The 21,147-nt window shown below is 42.9% G+C and overlaps 1 protein-coding gene across 1 annotated transcript in view; it reads left to right on the plus strand.

Moving 5' to 3' along the window:
• Nucleotides 1-20,409, plus strand: part of RXFP2 (relaxin family peptide receptor 2) — a 38,187-nt gene extending 17,778 nt beyond the window's left edge. The window contains exons 8-20 of the mRNA XM_038762176.1: nucleotides 1,746-1,817; nucleotides 2,585-2,656; nucleotides 4,045-4,116; nucleotides 5,295-5,366; nucleotides 6,695-6,766; nucleotides 8,167-8,238; nucleotides 9,395-9,466; nucleotides 9,580-9,651; nucleotides 12,475-12,546; nucleotides 15,417-15,646; nucleotides 17,215-17,625; nucleotides 19,012-19,230; nucleotides 20,067-20,409. Of these exons, the coding sequence (XP_038618104.1) occupies nucleotides 1,746-1,817; nucleotides 2,585-2,656; nucleotides 4,045-4,116; nucleotides 5,295-5,366; nucleotides 6,695-6,766; nucleotides 8,167-8,238; nucleotides 9,395-9,466; nucleotides 9,580-9,651; nucleotides 12,475-12,546; nucleotides 15,417-15,646; nucleotides 17,215-17,625; nucleotides 19,012-19,230; nucleotides 20,067-20,329 (1,771 nt within the window). The 3' untranslated portion in view covers nucleotides 20,330-20,409. The remainder of the gene's footprint in view (nucleotides 1-1,745; nucleotides 1,818-2,584; nucleotides 2,657-4,044; nucleotides 4,117-5,294; nucleotides 5,367-6,694; nucleotides 6,767-8,166; nucleotides 8,239-9,394; nucleotides 9,467-9,579; nucleotides 9,652-12,474; nucleotides 12,547-15,416; nucleotides 15,647-17,214; nucleotides 17,626-19,011; nucleotides 19,231-20,066) is intronic.
• The last annotated feature ends 738 nt before the right edge of the window (nucleotides 20,410-21,147 follow it).

Genomic DNA, 21,147 nt, shown 5'->3' on the forward strand with positions numbered 1-21,147 from the left:
AAACCAAATAAAATAAATAGAATAAACATGTACAAGTAAAATAAACAGAGTAATAAATATGTACAAACATATATACATATATAGGTAGTCATTCAATCGTATTTATTGAGCGCTTACTGTGTGCAGAGCACTGTACTAAGCGCTTGGGGAGTACAAGTTAGCAACATCTAGAGACGGTCCCTACCCAACAGCGGGCTCACGGTCTAGAAGGGGGAGACAGACAACACAACGAAACATATAAACCAAATACAATAAATAGAATAAATATGTACAAGTAAAATAGAGTGATAAATATGTACAAACATATATACATATATACAGGTAGTCATTCAATCGTATTTATTGAGCGCTTACTGTGTGCAGAGCACTGTACTAAGCGCTTGGGAAGTACAAGTTAGCAACATCTAGAGACGGTCCCTACCCAACAGCGGGCTCACAGTCTAGAAGGGGGAGACAGACAACAAAACGAAACATATAAACCAAATAAAATAAATAGAATAAACATGTACAAGTAAAATAAATAGAGTAATAAGTATGTACAAACATATATACAGGTATCTACCCCCTACAGCGCCTGGCATGTAGTAAATACCCCTCAAAATAATCAGATGATGATGATGACGATGGCATTTGTTAAACTGTACTAAGCGCTTGGGAGATGTTCACTGACCTCAGCACGCTCCTGGTGTTCGGGTAGTTTGGTCTTGTTAGCTAAAATTAGTAAAATTGGCTCCTGGTGCATTTTTAATGAAAGTTCAGCATAGTCAGGCTAAAAAGCAATAGTCTGGGATCATCTGGATGAGACGACTTCCTTCTTATTGACCCAGAAGTCCACCTAATCGGCAGCTGTATGTAGAGTCCCGCCCCCCACCACCCATTCACCAGTTTTTTTGGATTCTGGAGTCTGCCCAGAGGCAGGGGATGACGGCTCTCCAGGGCCGAGGCAGGTGCCTGGAAAAGTGGGAATATAGTTTATCCATCAGGCAGCAGGCCGATAATGGGCTCCTGAAGCAAGCTCTGAGGTAGGATTAGCAGTAGGGGCCCTGGAAAATGTGACTGTCCAAATTTTGATAATGCACGTTGGATGCGAATGATGGGTGCTGCTTCTGGCCCAAACTAAATTTTCCATAGAAAATGTCTTTTCATAAATTGTGCCAGAGGCAGCGGGGAGAGAAAGATAAGTTTTCTCAATTTAATCTCTCATCTCCTCCATTTATATCCCCCAAATGCCACTTCAACCACACTATACCATCTAAATTCTTAAAAGACTCACAACGCTGATCATCATCATCATCAATCGTATTTATTGAGCGCTTACTATGTGCAGAGCACTGTACTAAGCGCTTGGGAAGTACAAATTGGCAAAATATAGAGACAGTCCCTACCCAACAGTGGGCTCACAGTCTAAAAGGGGGATGTGCACTTTTTGTATACTCTGTGACTTCCCCATTTGTAATTTATTTGTCTCTCTTGTCCACTACATTGTTAACTCTTTGAGGGCAGGGATCCCATCTACCAATTCTACTTTACTCTCCCAAGCGCTTAGTACAGTGCCCTGTACACAGTAGTTGCTCAATAAATACTATTAACTCATTGATTTGAACTAATCAAAGGGTAGGAAACTCAGTCTCACTACTCTTTTATCTTTGTCCCTGCTAGATTCCTTCAACATAACTGTATTAGAGCTATTTCCAGAAAAGCATTTTATGGATTGCTCACTACTCTTTTATCTTTGTCCCTGCCAGATTCCTTCAACATAACTGTATCAGAGCTATTTCCAGAAAAGCATTTTATGGATTGCTCAAGCTTCGGACACTGTAAGTAGTGCATTGGAATTATTTTCACCTTTTAATGCGGCTTCCTAGGTGTCCGGGGAAATGGGCTTATAAGGGCTTTTCAAATGTTACTCAGTTGTAGAGAAGTTTTGTATGTTAATTAATAGATTACTTATGGTTATTTAATCACAGATGCCATGAACTGTACTAAGCGTTGTGGTAAGTGCAAGATAATCAGACCCTGCCCAAAACGGGGCTCCAAATCTAAGAGGGAAGAAGAGCAAATATCTTCTCCCCATTTGACAGATGAGGAAACAGGCTCAGAGACGTTATGACGGGCCCTAAATCACACTTCAGGCAAGAGGTGGACGTGGGATTAGAACCCAGGTCTCCTAACTCCCAGCCCCATATTGAGTTAGCTTGTCTCATTCACAGGCCAGAGAAGAACTTAAAGCCCTCCACAGGTCCAACTAGGCCACACGGTGATGGAAGCTGGCCTCAGATTAATCCACGTGCCCCCTTTGTGGCTGCTTCTGCCGGTTGTGGGGGAGAATGGGGAGTAGTTCTGAAAGTGTGATGATTGTTACCCTCAGGGAAGGTAGGGGTTCACCACAGTCCCGAGGCTCAGCTTGGGCTGTTTCTGGGACCAGGTGGGCATTAGGCTGGACTAGGCCCTAGGACTTGCCCTCAAGTGCTCGTCGATCTTAAGATTACCTGGGCCTGACCAGTAGTTCTTCCATTTGACCCAGGTAGGATTCCATCTTGGAATGTCGACACGAGAGAGATCTAATCGGCTTTCTTGTTCGTAGGTACCTCAGCCACAATTGCATCACCAGCCTCAGGGCTGGAGTCTTTAGAGACTTACAGGCATTAACATGGTTGTAAGTATGTCCCCATGTCCTGATTTGCAGTATTTCATCCGGTGTAACCGTATGGTCACCTGTTGCCTTATGGCCCTGCTAGCATAAAACTCAAGCATTTTATCAAAATTATTTAAACTTCCATAGGTGCAGTGCCCACTTCAGCACAGCACGCTTGCGCACTACCACTTCTTCTGACCCCAATCAGGCTTACCTAGTTCCCTAAGAGCACCCTAGCCGAAACGTACGGTGAAAACTCATGCTCTAGCAGAGCTGAGTGTGCTTGTCTAGTCTCCCCACTGCCCTTCTGAAAGCCAGGGGCTGTGGTGGAAACAAGACCCCCTTCCTTGGCTCTCCCTCTGCTGCCCTTACCAAGTTCCCTAAGAGCACCCTAGCCAAAACATATGGTGAAAACTCATGCTCTAGCAGAGCTGAGTGTGCTTGTCTAGTCTCCCCACTGCCCTTCTGAAAGCCAGGGGCTGTGGTGGAAACAAGACCCCCTTCATTTTCAAGGAAAAGTGACATTCTATCTTCCCTTCCTCTTCATATCTGACAGTCCGCAACTCTCCCCAACTTTGAAACCCTCCTAAAATCCCATCTCCTCCAAGACGCCTTCACTGACTAAGCCCTATGTGCCCCCCCACCCCTGTAACCCCTGTGTACTTGACTGTGTGCCCCTTGGATACGCACGCACAGCGCTTCTTAAATTCATCCTTATATTTTACTATTTCCCCTAACTGTAACTTTAATGTCTGGGAGCTCCGGATGGGCAGAGATCACATCTACAGACTTTATTGTATTGTTTCTCCCAAACACTTAGCACCAGAAAGCATTCAATAAATACCGCTGATTGTTCAAAACAAGGGAGGCTGGGTGAGTTGGGGTGGGATGATTTATTTGCTCTAACTTTTGTCCACCCTCTCTGCCACAGTGACCTCTGTCAGAGGTAAAGTGACCCTCCAGGTAGGAACTCCTCAGCAGGCACTTTGGGATTAGGGTGAGGCAGACTTTTACCTCCTAATTATCTGGTGGTAGTAATGGGAGAGTTCAGAAGCAAGGTACATGTTCTGCACCTTCAGGAAGATGACATTCTAAAGGGGGAGGGTGACAAAAACAAATTTACAATTAGTCTTCCAAGGAAAAAAGAAGAGTTTTTGAATGGAGGATAACTGAAAGCCTAAAGTTCTTACATTCTAGACTTCACTCTCTGTATTTTATATTTACTTGTGGGAATAGATTTGCTTGTAGAAATTGGGCTCAGCATATATAACCCAAACACAAAGACAACCAAATTGAGCCCAGAGGCACTGAGTCCTTTGTTTTGCTAGAAATTTTTTATTCTATATTTTTTTTACCTGTTCCATTTGCTAACATCCTTAACTTAACAGCTTCCTATGATGTCTTGTCAGAATTCTGGATGACAATCCAATAACAAGAATTTCCCAGCAGCTGTTTACTGGATTAAAGTCTTTGTTTTTCCTGTAAGTATTTATCCATCCCGGGGTCATTATAGATGAGCATTGTTGAAACACCAACTAAAGGGATTGTGTCTGTTTCTCAACATCTACAATTATAGGGGCACCTACCTCCTTCCCTGACATCCCTATTTCCCTTGGAATTTTTCTCACTCCTTTTTTTAGACCTGGGGTACACAGGCCAAATGCTTCTTTTCATGGTTCCTAAAGTACGTTACATATTTACCTCATTTCCCCTTCTTCCGCTCCCTTCTGTCTTGCCCCTTGCAGTTGGATTTGCACCCTTTGTTCACCTCTCCCTCAGCCCCACAGCATTTATGCATACCTGTAAATTATTTATATTAATGCCTTTAATCCCTCTAGACTGTAAACTCGTTGTGGGCAGGGAACATGTCTACCACCTGTTATATTATACTCTCCCAAGTGCTTAGTACAGTGCTAGCACCAGTAAATGCTCAGTAAATGTGTTTGATCACCCTGATATGTGCATAAAGCTGGTGTGTTATCTGACCTGCTACATTTTTTTTTTTTATGGGAAAGGAATTGGGAAATCACTCAGCTGAAATAAGTTGTGGGAGACTTCAACCCTTCAAAAACTGTATTTTTCAGAGTTTATTCAAACTCTGTATTTGACTCTTGGACCACCAAAACGGTGCCTTTCTCTAAGACCCACTGCCCCATTTTCATTATAGCATGTTTATTGGACACAGTTACATTCTTGCAGTCTATTTCACTCATTTCAGCCTGTGTGACCTGGATTCAAATAGCCTTCATTACCCTATATCGATTTACTACTATTCCTGAGAAGCTTCTGTAATATCAGAAGTGAATGTTCCCTAAACCCTTACACTTTATGCAAAAGCAATCACCCGCCGGGTATTTAAATACCATTTAACATTAGCTGTACTGCCTGCCTTTTTCTCCCAGTTTCATCTCAGGACATTAAACACCGTGTACTCCGGGTTGGATGTCACGCCTGTGCATTTTGGGTTTCCGTTCTAAAAAATCCATTTAAAGAAAACGTTACTGCTACCTAATGAAAGTCAGGGCTTAAAAGCCTCCTTTTTATAGTGTTCTATAAGCGTTTTGAGTACAAATTGACACCACTAGAAAAATGTTCACATTGGACAGGAACAGGGGCACCAGAGACTTTCTTTTCTGATCACTATCTTCCTTTTCTGAAGGTCTATGACTAATAACTCCTTAGAAGCCCTTCCCGAGAAGCTGTGTTCCCAAATGCCTCATTTGAACTGGGTGTAAGTACAGTGGCCAAAAGCTCTTCTGGTTTGTACATTGTCTGCTAGACTGGAAGCTACCAGAGGGCAGGGATCATGTCTTCTAACCTTGTTCTGCTCTCACAAGTGCTCAGTCAGTGCTCTGTTTTCAGTAGGTGCTAAATAAATGTGGCTGACTTGATCGGATGGGTTGGTAAGGCCAATGATTCTCTTATTTAGGCTCCCTCTCCCACCGATGGCTAGAATTCCCTTCCTAGTTCCATCTTTATCTGGGAGAAGGAGCAACCAGGAGCCAGGAGGATGCAGAAAAGAACTTATCAGGAAACCTGAAGCTGGACACTTTTTAGACTGCGGATGACTAGTCTGATTGGTGACTTAAACCCAATTTTCAAGTTCATTAAAGAACGTTTTTTCCTGTACTGATGTAAAACCAACCTTCTTCATACCAAAACCCCTAATAATAAATGAATCAGTGATATTTATTAAGTGCCTACTGAGTGCTAGACACTGATTAAATGTTTGAGAGAGTAAAGTAGAAGAAACACATTCTCTGCCCTCAAGGAGCTTCCCATGTAATAGTACAGCACAAGCGCTTAGTACAGTGCTCTGCACATAGTAAGTGCTCAGTAAATACGACTGAATGAATAAAAGTCCTCCATTCGTCCTATAATGCCTATGTGTCCTAGGAAAAGCCCTCTAAAAAGGAACTCCTGTACAACAAAGCTTCCACAAATTAGATTCTTAAAAACTGCATTATAAAGATGTTTCACTGTATTATAAGGTTTGGCTGACCAGCAGGCTGTAGGATTTGAGATTTTTGAGGGAGAGGAAATATATGTTGCCAACTTGTACTTCCCAAGCGCTTAGTAGATGCTCTGCACACAGTAGGCGCTCAATAAATACGATTGATTGATTTAAATCCTACTTAGGGCGTGTGTGAGCCTCATGTGGGACAGGGATTATCTTGTATCTACCCCAGATCTTAGTACAGTGCTTGGCACATAGCAAGTGCTTAATAAATAACATTTCAAAAGTAAAAAACACTGGAGATATGGGGAGGAAAAACGATTTCTCAGTGAGTCTTCAGAACTCCAAACTGTCAATTCCAAAGGACTCTCAGAGTTCCTTTCAAAGGAGAAACGGAGTGGAAAATTCAATCTCCCCTACACCCCATTAAAGAGCTGATGGAGTAAAAGCGGGAAGTTTGGCGGGATAAAATGCTTATCATGCAAGCATGGAATCATCAGCCTGGGAAGAAATAAAGGGAATTTCAGAGTGTTGTCCTTGATAACAAAAACCCCGCAATTCGTGGGTAAAAAATGCCAATAATCCCATTTTTTGTTTTTAAGGGATTTTGAAGGAAATCAAATTAAATCCATAACCGACTCTACCTTTCTGGCCTGTGATGCACTCACAGTGTTGTAAGTACATAATGGGCTTTGCTCCATGGAAAGAGAACTGGAATATTTGTTGACACGTAAATGACTGAAATGAAAAGCAGAAAGTGATGTCTGAAGCTTGTGGCTGAAAATATAGCAGGTGAAAATGTGCACTTGTATTTGGTTTGGTGTGAAGGGACTGGTGGGTAGTTACCCACTCAGTCAATTGTATTTACTGAGTGCTTACTATGTGTAGAGCATTATATTAAATACTTGGGAGAGTAGCAAGAAGCAGCATGGCTTAGTGGAAAGAGCACGGGTTTGGGAGTCAGAGGTTGGGGATTCTAATCCGGACTCCTCCACTTATCAGCTGTGTGACTTTGGGCAAGTCACTTAACTTCTCTGAGCCTCAGTTCCCTCCATCTGTAAAATGGGGATTAAGACCGTGAGCCCCACGTGGGACAACCTGATTACCTTGTATCTACACCAGTGCTTAGAACAGTGCTTGGCACATAGTAAGAGCTTAACAGATGCCATTATTATTAGTAGTAAGCACTGAACAAATACCATCAATCAATCAATCATATTTATTAAGCACTTACTGTGTGCAGAGCACTGTACTAAGTGCTTGGGAAGTACAAGTTGGCAACATATAGAGACAGTCCCTACCCAACAGTGGGCTCACAGTCTAAAAGACTGTGAAAAAGAAGAGGCCATCAGCATGGTCATCAGAATGCAAAACTGAATTTGCAGCTGATCATCAGTACTAGAGAATTGATTGAGTTGGTCAGGGCAGGCTGTAAAAATGTTTGTACATATTTATTACTCTAGTTATTTATTTTACTTGTACATATCTATTCTATTTATTTTATTTTGTTAGTACGTTTGGTTTTGTTGTCTGTCTTCCCCTTTTAGACTGTGAGCCCACTGTTGGGTAGGGACTGTCTCTATATGTTGCCAACTTGGACTTCCCAAGCAATTAGTACAGTGCTCTGCACACAGTAAGCGCTCAGTAAATACGATTGATTGATTGAGAGGTGAGATACTTCATGTAACCTAACACTTTAGCGGGGCCTGCCTTGCAAGTGGTGGAAGTAGCACTAATTCAGGTATTTGGGTGTTTTTTGAGTGCAGCACATTGTACTAAGTGCTTGGAAAATACATGTTTCCCTGCCCACAAGGATCTTACAATTTGAAGGGGAAGACAGACATGCAAAATGATTTACAAAGGATGAGGGCAGTAGAAAGAGTAAGGATTAGGTAGCTAGAACTAGTGTCAGAAAGAAATATAAAAATAGAGCATACAAGTGCATATGCATTGATGAGTGGGCCTTCAGAGGGGCAGTAGTAAATGGAACCAGCACTGGAAATGTCTCCCACTTCAATCTAATTGTTGAGTTGAAAATCAACACTGACATAGTGTTGTCTTGATTCTCTTTCAGGTTTCTGCCTGGAAATCAAATTGATTCTGTTCCAGAGAAGACCTTTTCTGTATTGAAAGGCTTAGGAGAACTGTAAGAAGAATCTGTACTGAAATATGTTCCCTCACATGAAAATAAGAAATTTAATTTTTCTAGAGATACTGTTGGGTGGTGTTATCCCCACTGGGCCTCCGCATTGACATTTGCCCTAGCAGAGGAATGGGTTTTGTAAATCAGCCTCGAAAGACTTACTATAACCATGAATTTGTGTGCTTAGAACCTAAAAGAAGAAATCAGACAAGAGTCCTATGGAGAAATTTAATTTTCTCTGCTACATCTTTCGGATGGGCCACTTGTGTACCCAAGCAGCTTTCTCTTCTCTTTTACCTTGCCCTCCCTTCCACTACTGCCTCACCCACACAACTACCTTTAGCAACCAGGGAAAGGGTGCACTGGTGACAATAAAAAAAAAATCTGTCCTTTATATGTAAAGAAAAGGGACTCCACTGGTGAGATTTACCAATGCTGGGGGGAGTTTGGAGGGAGAAGGAGGGGGTGGTTGTGTGTGTGTGTGTGTTAGTTAAGACCAATGAAGGACCATGTCCCTACTGATTCTCCATCGACAAAGACTGTCCTTTACAGTGTTGTCCTTTTTGTTGTTTGCGGCATCAAGAGCCCTTTGTCTTTTTGTCTCCTTGTCTTACGATCCCTATGACGCTTCTGCTCGAAGCACCGTCCCTTAACTGGATTGCAGGATGCCATGCTGACCTATCCGTAATCAATCAATCGTATTTATCGAGCACTCACTGTGTTCAGAGCACTGTACTAAGTGCTTGGGAGAGTACAATATAAAAGGGTTGGGAGACGCTTTCTGCCCTAAATGAGTTTACAATCTAGAGGGGGAATCAGACATTAATAAAATACGTAAGTGCTGAGGGAGGGGTGAATAAAGGGAACGAATCCAAGGGCAAGGGTGACACAGAAGGGAGTGGGGTGTAGCAACTGACTACTCTTTTTCAGCCGTGATGCAGCATTATCTAACTAATCATTGTGATTCTGCTGGTCTTCCTCATACTAAATTCCCAGTTATTTGTCCAGGAATAATCCCACTTGAGAATGTATGCTAGAAAGAGCAAGATTCAGAAAGCGTGTTATAGCAAATGAGACCATGGCACGAACAAGCATGAGGTTTTGGATATGTGAGCTATGTCTTCATATAACTTTTAACACTTTTCCGTTCCAACACCAGAGATCTGTCCAATAACGGGATCTTGGAGCTACCCAACCATGTTTTTAAAGATCTAACGATTTTACAAAAACTGTAAGTCTCGGCTTTCTCATCAAGTTTGGATTTAAAACAGTATCATTTTAAACGCCGGTAACACTGGATTTTCTCTGCTATTAATAGTAAAAAATGTTCCTTCCCCATTTTAGGAATCTGTCGCACAATCCACTGCTGAACATCTATGAGGATCAGTTTGATGGTCTTAAATATCTTCAGTCTCTGTATGTTGTTTAAAAATATATCTGAGATCATTTTAGCAGGCGGAGTGACTTGGGAATTTAGCTAGAAGGAAACAGGGAGTAAAGGAATTCTCTGCCGTTTGCACATTCAGACCTGAAAGACTTCTTTGAACTTTGATTCTCCTTCCCTACAAGGGATCACAGGGATTTGAACTTCCATTTGCCGAGGGAGAATCCCACAGTGACATGGGAATAGCTTCTACATTATACTTTTCAGACTCTCCCCTCCGACTCCAGTATTTTGGTAGTCATATTTGTGGGTATGTTAGATGCACATTCGCCTATATGTTCTTTGTTCATGAAGACACAAATGAGGGTGAAATGCACCTATAAGTGTGTTTGTGTGACTGAAAGAGTCAATATGTGGCCCACAGTCCTATCTACCCACTCACACTCCGTTCCTTGTGCTGTCATGTTTATTGTTTTCAGCACCTGACACTTTTTTGTGCTTTAGCCTATTGGTCTCATGCTCTTTATGAAGTAAAAAGAGCTAATCTTTCTGGAAACCAGTGCACTGTACTAATTTATCTGTGGCAGCCTGACTCCCCCTTTTCCAGCTAAGATGCCGCAATTTTTAATGGTATTTGTTAAGAGCGCATACTATGTCAGGTACTGTTCTAAGCACTGGAGTAGTTAAAGATAATCAAGATGGACACACTTTCTGTCCCACATGGGACTCACCTCCCCTTTTACAGATGAGGTAGCTGAGATGCAGAGAAGTGAAGTGACTTGCTCAAGGTCACACAGCAGACAAGTGGTGAAGCTGGGATTAGAACCCGGGTCCTTCTGATCCCAGGCCCGTGCTCTATCCACTAGGCCATGCTGCTTCTCTTTAGCTGAGGCTTCATTTTATTGTATCCTTAAAATGGTTCCTCTGCCCTTGGGTATGGATTTCCTAACTTCATCTCCCCAATCAGCAGCTTTTAGCATATCCTACTGTTTATTTTCCTCTCATATCTCACTCTGTATACATACATACATATATATATATATATATATACATACATACCTGTATATATATTTATTACTCTATTTATTTATTTATTTATTTTACTTGTACATATCTATTCTATTTATTTTATTTTGTCAGTACGTTTGGTTTTGTTCTCTATCTCCCCCTTTTAGACTGTGAGCCCACTGTTGGGTAGGGACTGTCTCTATATGTTGCCAGCTTGTACTTTCCAAGCACTTACTACAGTGCTCTGCACACAGTAAGCGCTCAATAAATACGATTGATGATGATGATGATATTAAAGTGAGCCTAGATTCAGTGTTGGGAGACTGACTTCATTATTTTGTGATCTTGTCTTGCTGTCTGATGTTCTTGATTCGATTTCGTATTCCCCTCCTATCACTGGATCGTTGGTCGGTGTGCCGCCTTGGTTAAAGACTTCTGTGACAGCATTTAGCTCCGTTACCATTATTGTTTTTTGGCCTTTGTGCATGGCTTCAGCATTGCTTATAAAACAGAGCTCTTTAAAATCCAAGTTCTAAAAGAGAAGAGAGAGGCAGCGTGGCGCAGTGGAAACAGCCCGGGCTTTGGAGTCAGAGATCATGGGTTCAAATCCCGGCTCTGACAATTGTCAGCTGTGTGACTTTGGGCAAGTCACTTCATTTCTCTGGGCCTCAGTTACCTCATCTGTAAAATGGGGATTACGGCTGTGAGCCCCCCGTGGGACAACCTGATCACCTTTGTCACCTCCCCAGCGCTTAGAACAGTGCTTTGCACGTAGTAAGCGCTTAACAAATGCCATCATTATTTTCCCCCTTTAGACTGTGAGCCCACTGTTGGGTAGGGAATGTCTCTATATGTTGCCAACTTGTACTTCCCAAGCGCTTAGTACAGTGCTCTGCACACAGTAAGCGCTCAATAAATACGATTGATGATGATGATGATGGGCAATGGTCTGTAATTTGTTTGCAGGTATGTGCTAGATTGGCCATTTTTTTCCCTCAAATATTGCCACATACATATGGAGGCGGGCAGACTAATCTATCACAATGATCAGTGTTTCCATTGCAAGTTTCATTTTTTCATATATCAAGTTTACATTTTCCTAGATTCCCCCAGCTTAAAGTTGACCGCATTAGCCCAGTTTGAAAAGGCCAGAGACAAATATTCTTTGAAGGCTGCTGCAGGACACTCAGATTCAACTGGGTGTGATGGGACTTGAAGTTTTATACTACATACAGTCCTTCCCTCTCTTTATAAACTCTCTCTCATTCTCTCTCTCTCTCCAAGACCCAAATGAGTGGCATTTGGCAGGTGAAGTCCCAACTCTGGACTCACCTCAGCATCCTCTGCTGACACCATGTCTCTCTTACTCCATCCAGCCAAAGTTGCCAAGCTAACAAAATTCATTAAGTTCCTGATCTATTTTAGGCAGTTTTGCTTCTTAACCTTAACCACTACCTCCTCCAACAACAGATCTAATGCAAACAATCTTACTAAGGGACCGATTGTACATTTCCATATTTGGAGATGAGTTAATCACTAATATTCATTGAGTACCTGCTGCTTGCAAAGCACTGTACTAAGCACTCAGGCGAGTGCAATAGAGTTAGTAGACTTATGGTTGCTTACGGGAAAGATTTCAACCATTCCTACTGAGCATGTTGTAAAGATGTGATAACTAAAATTAACCTTGAAAATGATCAGTCATATTGAGTGCTTACTGTGTGCAGAGCTCTGAGCTAAGCACTGGGGAGAGTACAGTATAACGAAGTTGGTGGACATGTTTCTTAAAAGCATTTTAATTCTGAAATAACTCGTGCCCCAGAAAATGTAGTATTTTTATTTTCTAGAGACCTGGAAAACATAGAAATTCCTAATATAAGCATGAGAACTTTTCAACCCTTGAAGAACCTCTCTCATATGTATGTATATATGCATGGATGAAAGCTGGATGGGGACTTGTGATGCATGTTTTGGAATGTTTCTGGTTCCCGTTCACATGTGCTAAGGGTTTCTATTCTAGACAGCTGTCTGGGGGATTTTAAAATATTGCCATTATTACATTCTATAAAAAGTTGCAGAGAAGTCAGCTCTTTTTTTTTTTGATTAAAAAATGATATACATCCAGGAAGTACTTCATATAGTCCAAGAGGAACTAATTTCCTGAAGGAATGGAGTTCACCTCACATGGGTGATTTTTAAAAAATGATATTTAAGTGCTGACTGTGTTAAACTCTGTTCTAGGGTAGCTACGAGGTAACCAGATTGGACACCTCTTTCTCCTGCGGTGCTCACAGTTAATGGGGTATCGAATCCCCATTTGCAGATGAGGAAGCTGAGGCCCAGAGAAGTTAAATGACTTGCCCAAGGTCACACAGCAGGAAAGTGGCAGTGTTGGGATTAGAGCCCAGGTCCTCTGACTCTTAGGCCCCCTACTCTTCTCGGCTCTTCGGTGATTTGTCACTACTCAAACATTTGATCTCTTGGGACTCCAGGTGTTGTTATTGCATCAAGGGGTATGTAATGGAAGAGAAGGTGATTATTTCAATGGCACTTTTTATACAGTTCAGTACTGTCCATGTAATGCTTTATTATTGGTGGCGGTGAAATGCGTTGAGGCACTTGTTCATTCATCACTCCAGACTATTGATTAATTATTGAACTATTACTGTTCATTTCCAAAACTATCAGGGACGACCCTCCAGAAGAGGGACAAAGATTCAAGATAAGTGGAGTCCGGACAAATGGATAGGATGATTAGTGTCCCGGGGAAATGATTTTTTTTGTGCAGTAGGGAATGGTTGAGCATTGTCCAGTCGACTAACTGATTTCTCAAAACGTAGTGCAACATCCATAGTTTTTTAAAGTTTCATTGTGCCTCTGTTGGTGACTAGGTTATGAGATTTTCTTAAACTAGAGAAGCTCAGCCTCCCTGAAAAGAAATGGAGACGCCACATTATTGACCTCAGTGTCAAGAAGGCCCTAATAGCTATGAATTGCTTTATTAATGCACATTTGTCCCCACACTTTTATTTAATTCACCTTTCCACCTCCTTGTCTGTTATCTACTGGAGAGATCATGCACCTGGGGGGTCAGGAGTCTTGAGTTCTAATCCCAGTTTTGCAACTAGCCTGCCGTGTGACCCTGGGCATGTCACTTACCCTCTCAGGACCTCAGTTTCCTCGTCTGTAAAATGGAGATACGAAACCCACACTCCTTACATCTTAAATTGCGAGCCCCAAGTAGGCCAGATATTCTGCCTGATCTGATTACATACCCCAGCACTTAGCAAAGTGTTTGGTACACAGTAAAAGCCTGACAAATACTGGGATTATTATCTTTAAACAACCTCCAAAATCCTCCCACAGTCCTCCTCCAGAAAGGGCTAAGGAAGCAGAAAGGAAAGGATCTGAGTAAGGTGGGGAAGAACTGAGAACCCACAAGAGCAGCCAAGTAGTCTAATAGGGGCAGAGATAATTGGCAGAGCAAAACAGAAAGACCACTTAAATTAGTGAAGGTAATCTAGGCAGTACCACCTAGATATTGGAATGACTGATAAGACAAGGCGGTGAGTTGGAATGAGGATCAATCGGTCGTATTTATTGATCACTTACTGTGTGCAGAGCACTGTACTAAGTGCTTGGGAGAGTACAACAGAACAGAGTTGGTAGACACAGTCCCTGCCCACAACGAGCATAATACGAGTCTAGAGGATAATAATAATGATGGTATTTGTTAAGTGCTTACTATGTGCCAAGCCCTGTTCCAAGCACTGAGGTAGATACATGATAATCAGGTGGTCCCACATGGGGCTCACAGTCTTTAATCCCCATTTTACAGATGAGGTCACTGAGGCAGAGAGAAGTTAAGTGACCTGCCCAAAGTCACACAGCTGACAAGGGGCAAAGCTGGGATTAGAATTCATGACCTCGGACTCCTAAGCCTGTTTTCTTTCTACTAAGCCATGCTGCTTCCCTAATCAATCAATCGTATTGAGCACTTACTGTGTGCAGAGCACTGTACTAAGTGCTTGGGAAGTACAAGTTGGCAACATAATAATAATAATAAATAATAATAAACCCAGCCCCTCACCAGAGTGCTGTGATGAATAGAAGGATTATTAAAGAAGCCTAGAAGTATACCATTTTTGGAAAGACAGGGATCAGGCAAAATACACCTATGCTAAAAACCACCACCTCCCATGCTCTTGGAATGCAACAAATATCAGTTAACCTAAAAAAGCTGCACCTTCCCTCCAGAAACTGCTTACATCCTTTGTGGCACTGAGCCCAAATCAGCCTTTTAAGTTGCTGCTTGTTTCCAGTTTCAAGGACTTTTCCTCCTCTTATCTGACTCTTTGCCTTGTCAGTACTAGAAAAATGACTGCTGCCTCAAAGTGAGCACTCTTCACTGTATTCGACCAGCAACAATATTTGAGCCATTTAGCCGACCGCAGTGATAGGATTGTGGAGCGGGGAGGGAAGGGAGAGAAGGAGAGAATTGGTGGAGGAATTTATTTCCAAAATAGCAGTAGTAATAACGGTATTTAGAAGTGCCTACAATGTGCCAAGAGCCGTATTATGCATGGGGGGAAAACTGGAGAGATGAAAATGAACAGAATATTAGTCCCGGCCAAGTTTGCTAGGGTTTGGGAGTTTATTAGAATATTCTGTTTTGGTTATACTAGAGATGTGAATTCAGTGTGGTTCAGGGGATTAGACAGTCTAGAACGACTCACTAATTGGACCTTGCTCTGGTTTAATAGTGACTGTTTCTTCCTTTTGTTTTCAGCTATTTCAAAAATTTCCGCTATTGCTCCTACGTGCCCCACGTGCGAATATGTACCCCCTTGACGGACGGCATTTCTTCCTTTGAAGACCTCTTGGCCAACAATATTCTGAGGGTGTTTGTCTGGGTTATAGCTTTCGTTACCTGTTTTGGGAATCTTTTTGTCATTGGCATGAGGTCTCTTATTCGAGCAGAAAATAAGACTCATGCTATGTCCATCAAAATCTTGTGTTGTAAGTATCCTTCATGCTCAAGCAGCGGGACTCTTTCCATGATTATTCCTTCCATGTTCATTCATTCAATTGCATTTATTGAGCGCTTACTGTGTGCAGAGCACTGTACTAAGCGCTTGGGACGTGCAAGTTGGCAACATATCCGTGTTCTCCACATAGACAAAGTCTTCCTTGAGAATACATTATTATTATTATTGGTGGTATTTACTGAGCGCTTACTCTGTGCAGATGATTCATTAGGGTTTTTAAATCTAAAAATTAAATCTTGTTGCAGTAATAATAATAATAATTTTGGTATTTGTTAAGCGCTTACTATGCACAGAGCACTGTTCTAAGTGCTGGGGAGGATACAAGGTGATCAGGTTGTCCCATGTCGGGCTCCCAATCTTATCCCCCATTTTACAGATGAGGTAACTGAGGCACAGAGAAGTTGTGACTTGCCCAAAGCCACACAGCTGACAAGCAGCAGAGCTGGGATTTGAACCCATGACCTCTGACTCCCAAGCCCGGGCTCTTTCCACTGAGCCATGCTGCTTCTCAGTATATCTGAGTGCTTTAGCAACTCCTAGACTAAGTAACAAATGGTTCTTTAGCTCCTCAAATAATGATGGTATTTATTAAATGTTTGCTTTGTGCCAAGCACTGTGCCAAGATTAATCAGATCAGATGCAGTCCCTGTCCCATGTGGGGCTCACTACCTAAAGAGGAGGGAGAACAAATACCTTATCTCCATTTTACAGATGCGTCTGCACAATCAATCCTATTTATTGAGCATCTACTCGGTGGAGAGCACTGTATATTAGGTACTTGGGAGAGTTCTACAAACTTACTAGACGTGATCCCTGCCCTCAAGAAGCTTGTAGCCTAGTAGGGGAAACAGACACTAAATTGAGATGAGGAAAAAGGAAAAGGGGAGATGAAGATGAGTTAAAGCTTAAATCAAATGTTATGTAAACGATATGAGAAGTTGAGAGCATTTGTAAAAAATGGTATTGAAGTGCATACTATGTGCCAAGCACTGTACTAAGCTCTGGGGTAGATACAAGCTAACCGTGGTGGACACAGTCCCTGTCCCACATGGGGCTCACAGTCTTAATCCCCATTTTACAGATGAGGTAAATGAGGCACAGGGAAGTCAAGTGACTTGACCAAGGTCACACAGCAGACATGTGGCAGAGCAGGATTAGAAGCCAGGTCCTTTTGACTCCCGGGTCAATGCTTTATCCACTAGGCCAAATAGCTTCTCAGAATTTAAGGGTTTAGGTGATACAGATGTGCTGAAGAAGTAGTTGGTGGGATATAAACAAAGATTCAGGATTCTGATGGAATTGAAGAGGGACCGTTATATTAGAATTACTAGAATTAAGTGTTTGCGAAGAACAAAACAAAGAAATAACACATTCCATGCCCACAAGGAGCTTACATTCTAGTGAGGGAGACAGATATAATAAAAACTCTATACGTATATAATATGTGTATAATATATTCACATGGGTGTAAAGTACTTTCATATTGTATAACTTTAAGATCATGAATAACCTACGATGTTTTCTTCAACTCGCTGACAGGTGCCGACTGCCTAATGGGAGTCTATCTGTTCTTTGTTGGATTTTTTGACATAAAATACCGAGGGCAGTACAAGAAGTATGCTTTGCTGTGGATGGAAAGTTTGCAGTGCCGTCTCATGGGGCTGTTAGCAATGCTATCCACTGAAGTCTCTGTCCTGCTGCTGACGTACCTGACTTTAGAGAAATACTTGGTGATTGTCTTTCCTTTCAACAATATCCGCCCAGGAAAGCGCCAGACCTTGGTCATCCTCGTCGGCATCTGGATCGTTGGATTCCTAATAGCGATAATTCCCTTTTGGAATGAGGATTTTTTTGGAAACTATTACGGAAAGAATGGTGTGTGCTTCCCACTTTATTGTGACCAAGCAGAAGAAATCGGAGGCAAGGGGTATTCACTTGGGATATTTCTAGGTAAACTGTACTTGGATTTTTTTATTTGGTGGGGGGGGGTATGAGATTTAACTTTGGGGAAACTTGGTTTATATAAAACAGCATCTATGCCTGACCAAAAGGTAAATTCTGTCAAACAGTGTCCACCATCGAATTCCTCCATACATAATGGATTTCTACTGGGATCCACTTTCCCAAATACTAATTAATACTCCAATAATTAAACTGGGTGGTTAAGGAAGAAAAGTGCATTTGATTCGCCCCTGTTCTGCAGAGGGAATGGATTTAATGGTAAAGCACGATATAAGGCTAGCTTATTAAACTCCAGCCTCCTTTCTTCATGATCCTACGTATGCAAATCTATCAGAGTACTAGGATCACAAGGACTATGTGACATTGCTAATAAAGGCCTTATATGAGAAAGAATGACTTAAGTGTGGAAGAGAATCTGGCTCAATGAGATTATTTTAAATTTTACTGAAAAGATGTATTATAAATCCTTCCCTCCCCATTTCCCTCGTCCCCCTTTCTCTTTTATCCCTTTTTTCTTGCCTTCTCCCCTCTCCTCCGTTTCTACCTCCTCCCTTCCCCTCCTTCCTTGTCCTTTTTTCTTTCCTCCTCAGCTCTCCTCTCCTTTCCCCTCTCTCCCCATCATGTTATTTCAGAAGCCCCTTGTGATCTCCCTGTAAGTTTTACAGCCTAATGAGAAAAGAGGCCACACCTTGTCCATTTTCTTAAGTTTCTGGCACAGGTAGGGCTGTTGCATTGAAAACCTCCAGAAACACCACAACCCTTAGAGTTGCAAGTTCTGGTCCACTAGTATCCTGGGTCCATGTCGGCCAGGTCCCTTCATACAGTCGTATTTATTGAGCACTTACTATGTGCAGGGCACTATACTAAGCGCTTGGAAGATACAATTCAGCAATAGAGACAGTCCCTGCCCACACCGGGCATGTGGTAATGATGCCATTTGTTAAGCGCTTACTATGTGCCAAGCACTGTTCTAATCGCTGGGGTAGATACAAGGTAATCAGGTTGTCCCACATGGAGCTCGCAGTCTTATTCCTGTTTTACAGACGAGGTCACTGAGGCACAGAGAAGTTAAGTGGCTTGCCCAAGGTCACACAGCATACAAGTGGCAGAGCCGGGATTAGGACCCACGTCCTCTCCCAAGCCTGGGCCTTTTCTACTAAGCCACCACCCCAGTGCTTAGTACAGTACCTGGCACATAGTGAGCGCTTAACAAATACCATCATTATCATTATTCATAATTACGAGTGAGTTTACTCCCACCCCCATCCGTTGACTTGTTTTATTCCCCCAGGATGCTTTGGAGAGCCCGGAGGTAACTAATTTCCCATTAGTTGGCCTACATCAAGAAGTTAAGTGATAAACTTTCTCCCCCAGGCGTGAACCTGTTGGCTTTCCTGGTCATCGTGTTTTCCTACGTCAGCATGTTTTGTTCCATCAAGAAAACAGCCCTGCAGACGTCCGAAGTGAGGAGGCACATTCACCGGGATGTGGCGGTGGCCAACCGGTTCTTTTTCATCGTGTTCTCCGATTCCATCTGCTGGATCCCTGTCTTCGGGGTCAAGATTCTATCTCTCTTCCGGGTGGAGATTCCAGGTCAGTCCCCTCTTGGGCCCGGAGGAATGTTGTCCATTGTGCTCTTTCCCGAAAGCATTTTGGACCTCTTTATTGTAGTAGTAATAATAATAGGGTATATTAAGCATTTACTCCTGTATGTCTCACATGGTTTCTCCATTTCCCCCCTCCCCGAGAGTTGTGCAATGTGTAAGGTTTCATTCAACCATATTTACTGAGCGTTTACTGTGTGGCCGAGCACTGTACTAACTGCTTGGGAGAGTAAAATCAGCGTGGCTCAGTGGAAAGAGCCCGGGCTTTGGAGTCAGAGGTCATGGGTTCGAATCCCAGCTCCACCACAAGTCCGCTGTGTGACCTTGGGCAAGTCACTTAACTTCTCTGAGCCTCAGTTACCTCATCTGTAAAAATGGGGATTAAGACTGTGAGCCCCACGTGGGACAACCTGATCACACTGTGTCCCCCCCAGCGCTTAGAACAGTGCTTTGCACATAGTAAGTGCTTAACAAATGCCACCACGATTATTATTATTATTATTATAAAATATAACAATATACAGACACATTCCCTGCCCTCACAGTCTAGAGGGGGAGACAGACATTAATATAAATAAATTACAGATTTAAGTGCTATATGGCTGGGGGGGCGGGGATAAATAAAAGGAGCGAGTCAGATCGACGCAGAAGGGAGTGGGAGAAGAGGAAAGGAGGGCTTAGTCAGGGAAGGTCTAAGGTTTGTAGATTTCAGCCCAATAAATGTCCGTCACGGAAGAGATTCCTTTTTCAGATACATTTTGATGTCTTGGATTGAACAGCGAATGGCCCATGACCCATTCTCCCACCCTGCCTGTCCTTCTCTAGGCACGATCACTTCCTGGATCGTCATCTTCATTCTGCCTATCAACAGTGCGTTGAACCCCATCCTCTATACGCTCACAACCAGTTTCTTTAAGGACAAGCTGAACCAGCTCCTCCATCAGCATCGACGGAGGATGGTGTCCAGAGGGGAAAGGAAAAGCTGGTCAACCTCCGTTGCCTGGACGGATGATTCCTCTTCGCCCAGGCTTGGGTTTTTAAGCAAGATGACGCTTGGGGACAGCGGGATGAAGTCGAGTCACGAGTGAGGGGGCGTTGGGGTGGATCATCATCAATCGTATTTATTGAGCGCTTACTATGTGCAGAGCTTATTATGAGCAGGATCATACCTGGGGAGGTGATATAAAGGGGGGAGAGGACTCTGACTGCTTTCCTGGTCTTTCAGCAGCATAGCTTTTGGTTAGAGAAGCATCACGGGGTGACTGCCGGGTTCTCACTGTGAGCTGTATTGTGCGGAGAACGGCGGGGGCTACGTGACCACTTTCACACTGTAGTGATGGGTTTGGCTTTCAGCCGGCTTGTCCCCTGTCTGGTACAGATGCAGCACTGGGTATCTTTGGCGTCTTTATTTAAGCACCCAACTGAGCTCCACGGCTAAGGGTATGGTGCTTGTGTTGACAGGGGCCCTGGCGCAAGGTGGGAAGGGAAGCGTGTCCCCAACCCCAGAGGACATTCTAGATTAAAGAGGCCTCAGACTCACTGCAGATTCGAGCACCGTACGGGTTTTGGAGAGGTAAGTGGGCCATGCGTGGGTGGCAGATGCCAAACGCTAAAACCAACCTCGCCCTCCTTCCCAGTTCTGTTCTTTCACGGCCGTGTCCCTGCTACAGAAAGTCCTCTGCAGTATAACAAATAGGTAGGAGGCTTTGATGGAACTAGGGGAGAAGAATTCGGTTTGAGTTATGTGAGTGGTTTGCTTTCCCTGAAACTTTTCCTTGTTAAAAAGAAAGGGCAGTAGTCTGGTCACCTGGTTGGTAAAATGAAACTATTTCCACAGGCCCAAGACTTGGTTTTTTTGGTTGTTTGTGTTTTTAAATACTGAAAGTATCTGCTGGGGAGGAATATC

The sequence above is a fragment of the Tachyglossus aculeatus genome, chromosome 20, assembly GCF_015852505.1.
Source record: "Tachyglossus aculeatus isolate mTacAcu1 chromosome 20, mTacAcu1.pri, whole genome shotgun sequence".
NCBI lineage: Eukaryota > Metazoa > Chordata > Mammalia > Monotremata > Tachyglossidae > Tachyglossus > Tachyglossus aculeatus.